Source organism: Coregonus lavaretus (genome assembly GCF_964263955.1).
Source record: "Coregonus lavaretus genome assembly, contig: HAP1_SCAFFOLD_3504, whole genome shotgun sequence".
Taxonomy (NCBI): domain Eukaryota; kingdom Metazoa; phylum Chordata; class Actinopteri; order Salmoniformes; family Salmonidae; genus Coregonus; species Coregonus lavaretus.
The window spans coordinates 46624-59006 of NW_028158617.1; the positions used below are offsets into that span (position 1 = coordinate 46624).

General features: G+C 46.7%; 1 protein-coding gene across 1 annotated transcript; it reads left to right on the forward strand.

Annotated features, from left to right (window-relative positions):
- The first annotated feature begins 2685 nt into the window (after positions 1-2685).
- LOC311123760 (multidrug and toxin extrusion protein 1-like) lies at positions 2686-12144 on the forward strand. The gene is made up of 7 exons (XM_084197996.1): positions 2686-3156; positions 4493-4594; positions 5003-5071; positions 5242-5390; positions 5553-5595; positions 11034-11078; positions 11214-12144. The coding sequence occupies exons 1-7, from the start codon at positions 2947-2949 to the stop codon at positions 11454-11456; spliced, it is 861 nt and encodes a 286-aa protein (XP_084054122.1). The 5' UTR covers positions 2686-2946; the 3' UTR covers positions 11457-12144.
- The last annotated feature ends 239 nt before the right edge of the window (positions 12145-12383 follow it).

Genomic DNA, 12383 nt, shown 5'->3' on the forward strand with positions numbered 1-12383 from the left:
GATTACACGCACTAGTGATTGATTGATTACACGCACTAGTGATTGATTAACTACATGCAGTAGTGATTGATCGACTACACACATTAGTGATTGATCGACTACACACACACATGAGTGATTGATTGACTACACACACACATGAGTGATTGATTGACTACACACACTAGTGATTGATTGACTACACACACTAGTGATTGATTGACTACACACACTAGTGATTGATCGACTACACACAAACTAGTGATTGATTGACTACACACACACTAATGATTGATTGACTACACACTCACTAGTGAATGATTGACTACACACACTGGTGATTGATTGACTACACAAACACTAGTGATTGATTGACTACATGCAGTAGTGATTGATCGACTACACACACTAGTGATTGATCGACTACACACACACACAACTGCTCAGTGCCTATACATGTTCAGATCTGTTAGCTTTGGTCAATACTATCTATTGTATCGAGTAGATTTAGGCCAGGATTCAATCTGTTTAGTCTTTGTGAGCAATGCACCTTTTAAAGGTAATGTTCCTGTGTTGGCGTAGACCACATTTGCGGTAAACACTGCATATGTCGGCTTAATCGGAAATTAGTTTTGAATGGCGCATTGTCCAAATCTGCGATCAGATTGAATCCAGGTTGGCTTTTGGAAAACATACATGTTACATAACACTAACTCATTCTCACAGCCATTAACCTTTTACTGCAGCGGGCTAAATCAGGGTCACACAGGGTTTGTTGGTAAATGAATCTACTTTGAAACAAAGGTATACACCTCACACATGGTTATGGGCTTTAAAAAAAGAAGACACCTGATTGATTGAACTATCACAATTATTGGCGCGCTTGCTGGCGTTGCCGCGAAGGGGCTGGGTTTTAATGAGTAAACAAGTTGTGGGTGTGTCGAGGCTTGGCCCCTCACCATTTGCAGTCCACATTGTTCTAAGTAATTGCATGGCTTCAATAGCATTCACACTGATATAGGGATTAGGCCTACTGTAAATGGTATTCTGGCTGAGCATGGACATGCCAGACATTGTCAATAAGCAAGATTACATTCATTATTGATAAGGCCTAAAAAGAGAACAAATCTCTAATCAAATTCTAAACAAAACGAAACAACAACTTGTTTTAAATAGGCTATGTCACACTTACAGGCCCCACCATTTCTCCCCGTTGGCATATAATATTAAAACCACGCAGACTATGGAGGGTTTAACGGCACATCCAAACGTTCCACAGTAGCTGGACAAAGATCCAATATAAACAGAAAGGGAGAACGTCCTCTCACCGTTCTACTGCTCCCAAACAGGCCCGTGTTTTAGTAACATAATCAGAGCCATCTTACAGATCAGATCGCATTCACACATCTCAAGAAGCATGGCTACAATAATGTGTTCCTGCCTACAATACACAGATACAAAGGGAATGTCAGCTGACTGTTTTACTCCTCTCAAACTTGATCTTTTAATAAAGCGATTGATTGGTGATTAAGATGTATTTCCAAGCGGTCTCAGGAGCCAATGGATTGCATTGGGCAGACATTAAAAAAAAGCCATTGAGAGGAGGGGAGGCTATGCTTGGTTTTTAATCAAATAAAAGGAAATGGGAATAATATTAGTTTTTAAATAGGAAGTTGAAAGGCACCAAAAGCCCATTACATTACATGAGCATGTGGGCAATGTGTGTCACGGCTGGATAGGCTGCTCTTCCGCTGTCAAAATCCATGCCATAACCAACCGTTTTACCGTGAAAACCAGCTTTTGGTTGGTTTTAAATATCCCTATCAGCGCTGCATGGATCATGTTTATAAAGCACTCACATCAAATATTTCCACCCGCCCATCTGAGCGCGCAAGAGAGCTGATATAAGACAGGTAAACGGACCTGGCGTCAGGGCTGGAAAATGCCAATGCGTCAGTTTTGACGAAATAGCAAACTAAGGTACCGCCTTAACGCCAGCCGATAGAGTATTACATTTTCCCCATTACTACACTTTATATACATCACAGAAGACTGAAATATAACAAAACCATTTGACATAAAAACACCAGATTTTATTTTTTATTTTACATGTTTTATTATGAAATTATGAAAAATATTAATAACATTCCACCCATGAGGCCACTAGAGGGCGATTTGGTCATTTGACTGCAGGACAGGGCTACTGTGATGTCATGAACAGTGTATGTTAATGTTCCATAGATCACCTCTAACTCAAACTGTACTGTGTGTGTGTGTGTGTGCATGTGCGTGTGTGTGTGTGTGTGTGGAGGGGGAGTTGTGAGATCAAAGGTTAAAGTGCATTCAGCCATATTCTCAGTCATTCATTAATCAGATGTTGTAACACCCAACTCAGATCAGGGCTCAGAGTGAACACTTAGGCATTCCTCAACAGATTACTGAGTCCTGTAACACTTACCCCAGCTCGGCCACTTACAGCGACAAATAATGAGCCTGTTTGTGTCTCTCTCTCTCTCTCTCTCTCTCTCTCTCTCTCTCTCTCTCTCTCTCTCTCTCTCTCTCTCTCTCTCTCTCTCTCTCTCTCTCTCTCTCTCTCTCTCTCTCTCTCTCTCTCTCTCTCTCTCTCTCTCTCTCTGTCTCTGTCTCTGTCTCTGTCTCTGTCTCTGTCTCTGTCTCTGTCTCCCCTTCCTTCCCCCTCTCTCTGTCTCCCCTTCCCTCTCTCTCTATCTCTCTTTTCTTCTCCCTCCCCCTCTCTTCCTCTGGGAGGTAGCTATTGATTCAGTTACAGGGACGTGTGTGCGTGTGTCTTTCTCTGTCTCTATAGACTGACTGACTCACTGACCGCTCTACGTTACTTCAAAGGGCACAATCTCTCGCTCTCTTTCTGTCCCCCTTTCGCTCCCCCTTTCTCCCTCTCTCTTTCTCCCTCTCCCTCTCTCTCTCTCTCTCTCTCTCTCTCTCAGCTGAATGGAGAAGGCAGAATTTGCAGGTTCGTTGCCGGGGCCTTGCCTGGTTGCCGGGGATGTAGCTGCCTTGTCGGGAGTGCAGCGGGGTGCAGGCGAGGAGTCGGCGGGGACAGTCAGTTCCAGACTGTTCCGCTGTGTGTGTGTCCGCCGTTGGATACCCCTGGCCTACAGAGAGGAACTCTACCACGTACTGACACTCACAGGACCTCTGGTGAGACACAAACAGTGTGTGTGTGTGTGCGTGCGTGCATGTTCAGCGTAGTTCAGTAACTGTCTGATTGAAACCTTTCCTCCCAGTCACTAGAGTTATTGTATTGGACTGTAGTGGCTAATGCTGCTGTTATAGATACACAAAAGTATGTGGACACCCCTTCAGCCATTGGACTGGAGCAGTGGAAACACAATCCGACGGACTGATCTGGGTTTGGCGGATGCCATGAGAAAGCTACCTGCCCAAATGCATAGTGCCAACTGTAAAGTTTGGTGGAGGAGGAATAATGGTCTGGGGCTGTTTTTCATGGTTCAGGCTAGGCCCCTTAGTTCCAGTGAAGGGAAATCTTAACGCTACAGCATACAATGACATTCTAGACGATTCTGTGCTTCCAACTTTGTGGCAACAGTTTGGGGAAGGCCCTTTCCTGTTTCAGCATGACAATGCCCCCCTGCACAAAGCAAGGTCCATATAGAAATTGTTTGTCTAGATCGGTATTGAAGAACTTGACTGGCCTGCACAGAGCCCTGACCTCAACCCCATCGAACACCTTTGGGATGAATTGGAATATTAATGCCCATGATTCAACGAGCAGGTGTCCACATACTTTTGTTCATGTATTGTATGTCTGGAGTCACTGTCACTTATAGACTTAACATTGAATCAAATCAGTAACAATTTAAAAGCACCTTCATAAAACCAGTCATAACACCTTTATGAAACCAGTCATAACACCTTTATGAAACCAGTCATAACACCTTTATGAAACCAGTCATAACACCGTTATAAAACCAGTCATAACACCTTTATGAAACCAGTCATAACACCGTTATAAAACCAGTCATAACACCTTTATGAAGCCAGTCATAACACCGTAATAAAACCAGTCGTAACACCATGAGAACATGTTTTAGACTCCCCCCAAGTGTTACCATGAGAACATGTTTTAGACTCCCCCCTAAGTGTTACCATGAGAACAGGTTTTAGACTCCCCCCTAAGTGTTACCATGAGAACATGTTTTAGACTCCCCCCAAGTGTTACCATGAGAACATGTTTTAGACGTATCTTGGCAGAGAATCCACTGTTGGCCTCACATGAAATACCATTGGTGCCGCAGGACAGAACTCACTCTTTGTGTGTGTTGTGTGTGTGTTTTGTGTGTGTGTGTTGTGTGCGTGTTGTGTGTGTTGTGTGTTGTGTGTGTTGTGTGTTGTGTGTGTGTGTTGTGTGTGTGTGTTGTGTGTGTGTGTGTGTGTGTGTGTGTGTTGTGTGTGTTGTGTGTGTGTGTGTGTGTTGTGTGTGTGTGTGTGTATGTGTTGTGTGTGTGTGTTACAGCTGGTGTCTCGGATCCTGAACTTCTTGCTCCCGTTCGTCATCACCATATTCTGTGGTCACCTTGGCAACACAGAGCTGGCAGGATACGCACTGGGCTCCGCGGTATTATCCACTGACTGGCGTGTATAACCAATCATAAGATAGATTTGGTGTGATCTTTAAACATGTTGCACGTTGGACTGACATTAACTTAATTTGAAATTATTATTATTTAAAATCATTAATAAAGTTTTGGAAAAAAACAGAAAAAACATGTTGCTGTCAGACAGACAGACAGACAGACAGACAGACAGACAGACAGACAGACAGACAGACAGACAGACAGACAGACAGACAGACAGACAGACAGACAGACAGACAGACAGACAGACAGACAGACAGACAGACAGACAGACAGACATACATACATACATACATACATACAGGCAGACAGGCAGGCAGGCAGACAGACTTGTGTTATCTATAATATTGTGGCTTCATAATGAGACTTGTTGTTGTTCTTCCTGTCAGGTGCTCGATGTGACCACTACCGCTACGGGCTACGGGTTGGCTCTGGCCTGTGACACGCTCGTCTCTCAGGTTAGGCCCTCTGTGTGTCTGTGTTGCTCCAGTCATCATTATTTACTGTTTAATGATGTTGATCCTTTAGTGGAGCTCCAGTCATCATTAATCCACACTTATGGAGATGGCAATCCAGTTCAACAAACAAACACACAAAGCAATAAGTGTGTGTGTGTGTGTGTATATAGACATTTGGCAGCAGTAACCTGCACCGTGTGGGGGTGATCCTGCAGAGAGGAGTGCTGATCCTGCTGCTGTTCTGTCTGCCCTGCTGGGGCCTCCTCATCAACGCCCAAAACATCCTACTAGCCATGAATCAGGAGAAGGAGGTGGCACGGTGGGCAACACACACACACACACACACACATTTACACACACTAAGAAACATGCACACACACATGCACGCTCACACACGCTGTAGATGTTGGCTCAAACATAAATGTCTGTTTTTTTGTGGTTTGTATGTTGCTGACCGTTTGCTCTGTTGTCTCACTGTCAGGATCGCCCAGCTTTATGTGATGATCTTCCTGCCTGCTGTTCCTGTGAGTAACACTGTCTCCAACCAGAGGACTGATATAGAGCCTGGCTGGGGACAGAGGACAGAGATAGAGCCTGGCTGGGGACAGAGGACAGAGATAGAGCCTGGCTGGGGACAGAGGACTGAGATAGATCCTGGCTGGGGACAGAGGACAGAGATAGAGCCTGGCTGGGGACAGAGGACTGAGATAGAGACTTGGGTGGAGTCAGAGGACAGTCTAGATAAAGCCAGGCTGGGGACAGAGGACAGTCTAGAAAGATGCGGGGTGGGGACAGAGGACTGAGATAGAGGTTGGATGGGGACAGAGAAAAAATCTAGACAGATCCTGGTTGGGGACAGATGAGTGAGATGGAGCCCGTTCTCCAGCCAGGCACTTAGATATAATCTGGGTGGGGACAGAGGACAGTCTAGAAAGAGCCTGGGTGTTGACAGAGGACTTAGATAGAGCCTGGGTGGAGACATAGTTCAGTCTAGATAGAGCCTGGGTGGGGACAGAGCACTGAGATAGATACTGAGTGGGGATAGAGAACAGACTAGATGGGGACAGAGGACAGTCTAGAAATATCATGTTGGGGACAGAGGACTGAGATAGAGCCCGGGTGGAGACAGAGGAAAGTCTTGATAGAGCCTGGGTGCAGACAGAGGACAGTCTAGATAGAGCCTTGGTGGGGAAAGAGGACTGAGATAGAGTTTGGGTGGGGACAGAGAACATACTTGATAGAGCCTGGATGTGGACTGAGGACAGTCTAGATAGAGCCTGGGTTTTTCTATTTTTTTTTTTTTTCACCTTTATTTAACCAGGTAAGCCAGTTGAGAACAGGTTCTCATTTACAACTGCGACCTGGCCAAGATAAAGCAAAGTAGTGCAATAAAAACAACACAGAGTTACATATGGGGTAAAAAAAACAAAGTCAGAAATACAACAGAAAATATATATACAGTGTGTGCAAATGTAGCAAGTTATGGAGGTAAGGCAATAAATAGGCTATAGTGCAGAATAATTACAATAGTATTAACACTGGAATGCTAGATGTGCAAGAGATGATGTGAAAATAGAGATACTGGGGTGCAAAAGAGCAAAATAAATAACAATATAGGGATGAGGTAGTTGGGTGGGCTAATTTCAGATGGGCTGTGTACAGGTGCAGTGATCGGTAAGGTGCTCTGACAACTGATGCTTAAAGTTATTGAGGGAGATAAGAGTCTCCAGCTTCAGAGATTTTTGCAATTCGTTCCAGTCATTGGCAGCAGAGAACTGGAAGGAATGGCGGCCAAAGGAGGTGTTGGCTTTGGGAATGACCAGTGAGATATACCTGCTGGAGCGCAGACTACGGGTGGGTGCTGCTATGGTGACCAATGAGCTAAGATAAGGCGGGGATTTGCCTAGCAGTGATTTATAGATGGCCTGGAGCCAGTGGGTTTGACGACGGACATGTAGTGAGGACCAGCCAACAAGAGCGTACAGGTCACAGTGGTGGGTAGTGTATGGGGCTTTGGAGACAAAACGGATGGCACTGTGATAGACTACATCCAATTTGCTGAGTAGAGTGTTGGAGGCTATTTTGTAAATGACATCGCCGAAGTCAAGGATCGGTAGGATAGTCAGTTTTACGAGGGCATGTTTGGCAGCATGAGTGAAGGAGGCTTTGTTGCGAAATAGGAAGCCGATTCTAGATTTAACTTTGGATTGGAGATTCTTTATGTGAGTCTGGAAGTTGAGTTTACAGTCTAACCAGACACCTAGATATTTGTAGTTGTCCACATACTCTAGGTCAGACCCGTCGAGAGTGGTGATTCTAGTCGGGTGGGCGGGTGCTAGCAGCGTTCGATTGAAAAGAATGCATTTAGTTTTACTAGTGTTTAAGAGCAGTTGAAGGCTACTGAAGGATTGTTGTATGGCATTGAAGCTCGTTTGGAGGTTTGTTAACACAGTGTCCAATGAAGGGCCAGATGTATACAAAATGGTGTCGTCTGCGTAGAGGTGGATCTGAGAGTCACCAGCAGCAAGAGCGACATCATTGATATACACGGAGAAAAGTGTCGGCCCAAGAATTGAACCCTGTGGCACCCCCATAGAGACTGCCATAGGTCCAGACAACAGGCCCTCCGATTTGACACACTGAACTCTATCTGAGAAGTAGTTGGTGAACCAGGCGAGGCAGTCATTTGAGAAACCAAGGCTATTTAGTCTGCCAATAAGAATGCGGTGGTTGACAGAGTCGAAAGCCTTGGCCAGGTCGATGAAGACGGCTGCACAGTACTGTCTATTATCAATCGTGGTTATAATATCGTTTAGGACCTTGAGCGTGGCTGAAGTGCACCCGTGACCAGCTCGGAAACCGGATTGCATAGCGGAGAAGGTACGGTGGTATTCGAAATGGTCGATGATCTGTTTGTTAACTTGGCTTTCGAATACTTTCGAAAGGCAGGGCAGGATGGATATAGGTCTGTAGCAGTTTGGATCTAGAGTGTCACCCCCTTTGAAGAGGGGGATGACCGCGGCAGCTTTCCAATCTCTGGGGATCTCAGACGTTATGAAAGAGAGGTTGAACAGACTAGTAATAGGGGTTGCGACAATTTCGGCGGCTAGTTTTAGAAAGAAAGGGTCCAGATTGTCTAGCCCAGCTGATTTGTAGGGGTCTAGATTTTGCAGCGCTTTCAAAACATCAGCTGTCTGAATTTGTGTGAAGGAGAAGCGGGGGGGGCATGGGCAAGTTGCAGCAGAGGGTGCAGAGTTGGTGGCCGGGTTAGTGGTAGCCAGATGGAAAGCATGGCCAGCTGTAGCAAAATGCTTGTTGAAATTCTCGATTATTGTAGATTTATCGGTGGTGATAGTGTTTCCTAGCCTCAGTGCAGTGGGCAGCTGGGAGGAAGTGCTCTTATTCTCCATGGACTTTACAGTGTCCCAAAACTTTTTGGAGTTAGTGCTACAGGATGCAAATTTCTGTTTGAAAAAGTTAGCCTTTGCTTTCCTGACTGCTTGTGTATATTGGTTCCTAACTTCCCTGAAAAGTTGCATATCGCGGGGGCTATTTGATGCTAATGCTGTACGCCACAGGATGTTTTTGTGCTGGTCAAGGGCAGTCAAGTCTGAGGAGAACCAGGGGCTATATCGGTTCTTAGTTCTGTATTTTTTGAATGGGGCATGTTTATTTAAGATTGAGAGGAAATTACTTTTAAGGAACAACCAGGCATCCTCTACTGACGGAATGAGATCTATATCCATCCAGGATACCTGGGCCAGGTCAATTAGGAAGGCCTCCTCGCTAAAGTGTTTTAGGGAGCGTTTGACAGTGATGAGGGGTGGTCGTTTGACCGCGGACCCGTTACGGACGCATGCAATAAGGCAGTGATCGCTGAGATCCTGGTTGAAGACAGCTGAGGTGTATTTAGAGGGTATGTTAGTCAGGATGATATCTATGAGGGTACCCATGTTTAAGGATTTAGGGTTGTACCTGGTAGGTTCGTTGATAATTTGCGTGAGGTTGAGGGCATCTAGCTTGGATTGTAGGATGGCTGGGGTATTAAGCATATCCCAATTTAGGTCACCAAGCAGTACAAACTCAGAGGATAAATGGGGGGCAATCAATTCACATATGGTGTCCAGGGCACAGCTGGGGGCTGAGGGGGGTCTGTAGCAAGCGGCAACAGTGAGAGACTTATTTCTGGAAAGGTGGATTTTTAGAAGTAGAAGCTCAAACTGTTTGGGCACAGACCTGGATAGTATGATAGAGCTCTGCAGGCTATCTCTACAGTAGATTGCAACTCCACCCCCTTTGGCAGTTCTATCTAGACGGAAAATGTTATAGTTGGGAATGGAAATTTCTGAATTTTTGGTGGCCTTCCTGAGCCAGGATTCAGACACTGCTAGAACATCAGGGTTGGCAGAGTGTGCTAACGCAGTGAATAACTCAAACTTAGGAAGTAGACTTCTGATATTTATGTGCAAGAAACATACAGAGGACAGAGTAAGATCCTGGGTGGGGACAGATTACTGAGATACAGCCTGGGTGGGGACAGAGGACTGAGATAGAACTTGGGTGGGAATAGATGACTGAGATAGAGCCTGGGTGGGGACAGAGGACTGAGATAGAGCTTGGGTGGGAATAGATGACTGAGATAGAGCCTGGGTGGGGACAGAAGACAGTCTAGAATGATCCTGATTTGGGATAGAGGACTGAGAAAGAGCCTGGGTGGAGACAGAGGACTGAGATAGAGCCTTGGTGGGGACAGAGTAAAGTCTAGATATAGCCTGGGTGGGGACAGAGGAAAGACTTAATAGAAACTGGGTGGGGACCGAAGACTCAGATTGAGCCTTGGTGGAGACAGAGGACTGAGATCTAGCCTGGGTTGGGACAGAGGACAGTCTAGATAGAGCTTGAGTGTGGACAGAGGACTGAGATACAGCCCACTCTATCTCAGTCCTCTTTCCCCACCCGACTCTATGTAGACTGTCCTATGTCCCCAAACATGTTCTATAAAGACTGTCATCATGAGTGTTCCGTCTGGAGTCTGACTGATCCGTCTGGAGCCTGAGTGTTCCGTCTGGAGTCTGAGTGTTCCGTCTGGAATCTGACTGATCCGTCTGGAGCCTGAGTGTTCCGTCTGGAGTCTGAGTGTTCAGTCTGGAGTCTGATAGTTCAGTCTGGACTCCAACTTATCCTTCTGGAGTCTGAGTGTTCCGTCTTTTGTCTGACTGATCCATCTGGAGTCTGAGTGTTCCGTCTGAGTGTTCCGTCTGGAGTCTGAGTGTTCCGTCTGGAATCTGACTGATCCGTCTGGAGTCTGAGAGTTCCATCTGGAATCTGACTGATCCGTCTGGAGCCTGAGTGTTCCGTCTGGAGTCTGAGTGTTCCGTCTGGAATCTGACTGATCCGTCTGGAGTCTGACTGATCCGTCTGGACTCCGAATGATCCGTCTGGAATCTGACTGATCCGTCTGGAGTCTGAGTGTTCAGTCTGGAGTCTGACAGATCCGTCTGGAGTCTGAGTGTCAATCTGGAGTCTGACTGATCCGTCTGGAGTCTGATAGTTCAGTCTGGACTCCAACTGATCCGTCTGGAGTCTGTTCGTTCAGTCTGGAGTCTGACTGATCCGTCTGGAGTCTGAATGATCCGTCTGGAGTCTGACTGATCCGTCTGGAGTCTGAGTGTTCTGTTTTGAGTCTGACTGATCCCTCTGGAGTCTGACTGATCCGTCTGGAGTCTGTGTGTTCCATCTGGAGTCTGACTGATCCATCTGGAGTCTGAATTTTCCGTCTGGAGTCTGACTGATCCATCTGGAGTCTGTGTGTTCCATCTGGACTCTAACTGATCCATCTGGAGTCTGAATTTTCCGTCTGGAGTCTGACTGGTCCGTCTGGAGTCTGAGTTTTCCGTCTGTAGTCTGGTTAGTTCTAAATGACTGACATCATTCCTCTTCCACCCCTTTCCTCCTCTCACAGGCTATGTTCCTGCACCAGTTGCAAACAACTTACCTACAGAACCAGGTACTGTGTGTGTGTGTGTGTGTGTGTGTGTGTGTGTGTGTGTGCTTGAGTCCGTTCTTGCGTGCTTGCCTACATCAATATGTTTATGAACATTTTGTGTAGTTAAGTTAACTGATAGTTTCTTGTGTCTCCCAGGGGATCATCCTACCTCAGGTGTACACAGCAGCAGCAGCTAACCTCATTAACCTGGCTGTCAACTACATCTTGATCTTCAGCCTGGAGATGGGAGTCATGTACTGCCCTCTCTTCCTCTCTCCTCCTTCTCTTCCCCTCCTCCTTTTCTTCCTCCTCCTTCATATCTTCCCCTCTCCTCCTTCTCTTCCCCTCTCCTCCTTCTCTTCCCCTCTCCTCCTTCTCTTCCCCTCTTTCCCTTTTTAGTCATTTAGCAGACGCTCTTATCCAGAGGGACTTACAGTTAGTGAGTGCATACATTTTTCATACTGGCCCCCCGAAGGAATCAAACCCACAACCCTGGCGTTACAAGGGCCAAGGTCTACCAACTGAGCTACATGGGGCTCTTCCCCTCTCCTCCTTCTCTTCCCCTCTCCTCCTTCTCTTCCCCTCTTTCCCTTCCCCTCTCCTCCTTCGCTTCCCCTCTCCTCCTTCTCTTCCTCCTCTCCTCCTTCGCTTCCCCTCTCCTCCTTCTCTTCCTCCTCTCCTCCTTCTCTTCCCCTCTCCTCCTTCATATCTTCCCCTCCTCCTTTTCTTCCTCCTCCTTCATATCTTCCCCTCTCCTCCTTCTCTTCCCCTCTCCTCCTTCTCTTCCCCTCTCCTCCTTCTCTTCCCCTCTTTCCCTTTTTAGTCATTTAGCAGACGCTCTTATCCAGAGGGACTTACAGTTAGTGAGTGCATACATTTTTCATACTGGCCCCCCGAAGGAATCAAACCCACAACCCTGGCGTTACAAGGGCCAAGGTCTACCAACTGAGCTACATGGGGCTCTTCCCCTCTCCTCCTTCTCTTCCCCTCTCCTCCTTCTCTTCCCCTCTTTCCCTTCCCCTCTCCTCCTTCGCTTCCCCTCTCCTCCTTCTCTTCCTCCTCTCCTCCTTCGCTTCCCCTCTCCTCCTTCTCTTCCCCTCTCCTCCTTCATATCTTCCCCTCCTCCTTCTCTTCCTCCTCCTTCATATCTTCCCCTCTCCTCCTTCTCTTCCCCTCTCCTCCTTCTCTTCCCCTCTCCTCCTTCTCTTCCTCCTCCTCCTTCTCTTCCCCTCCTCCTTCTCTTCCCCTCTCCTCCTTCTCTTCCCCTCTCCTCCTTCTTTTCCCCTCTTCTCCTTCTCTTCCCCTCTTTCCCTTCCACTCTCCTCC

Excerpts from the sequence above, each read along its gene's own strand:
- LOC311123760 (XM_084197996.1), top strand. The coding sequence starts at position 2,947 with ATGGAGAAGGCAGAATTTGCAGGTTCGTTGCCGGGGCCTTGCCTGGTT. Across the intron at positions 3,157-4,492 it reads TGACACTCACAGGACCTCTG|CTGGTGTCTCGGATCCTGAA; the intron begins GTGAGACACAAA and ends TGTGTGTTACAG. Across the intron at positions 5,596-11,033 it reads TCTTCCTGCCTGCTGTTCCT|GCTATGTTCCTGCACCAGTT; the intron begins GTGAGTAACACT and ends CTCCTCTCACAG.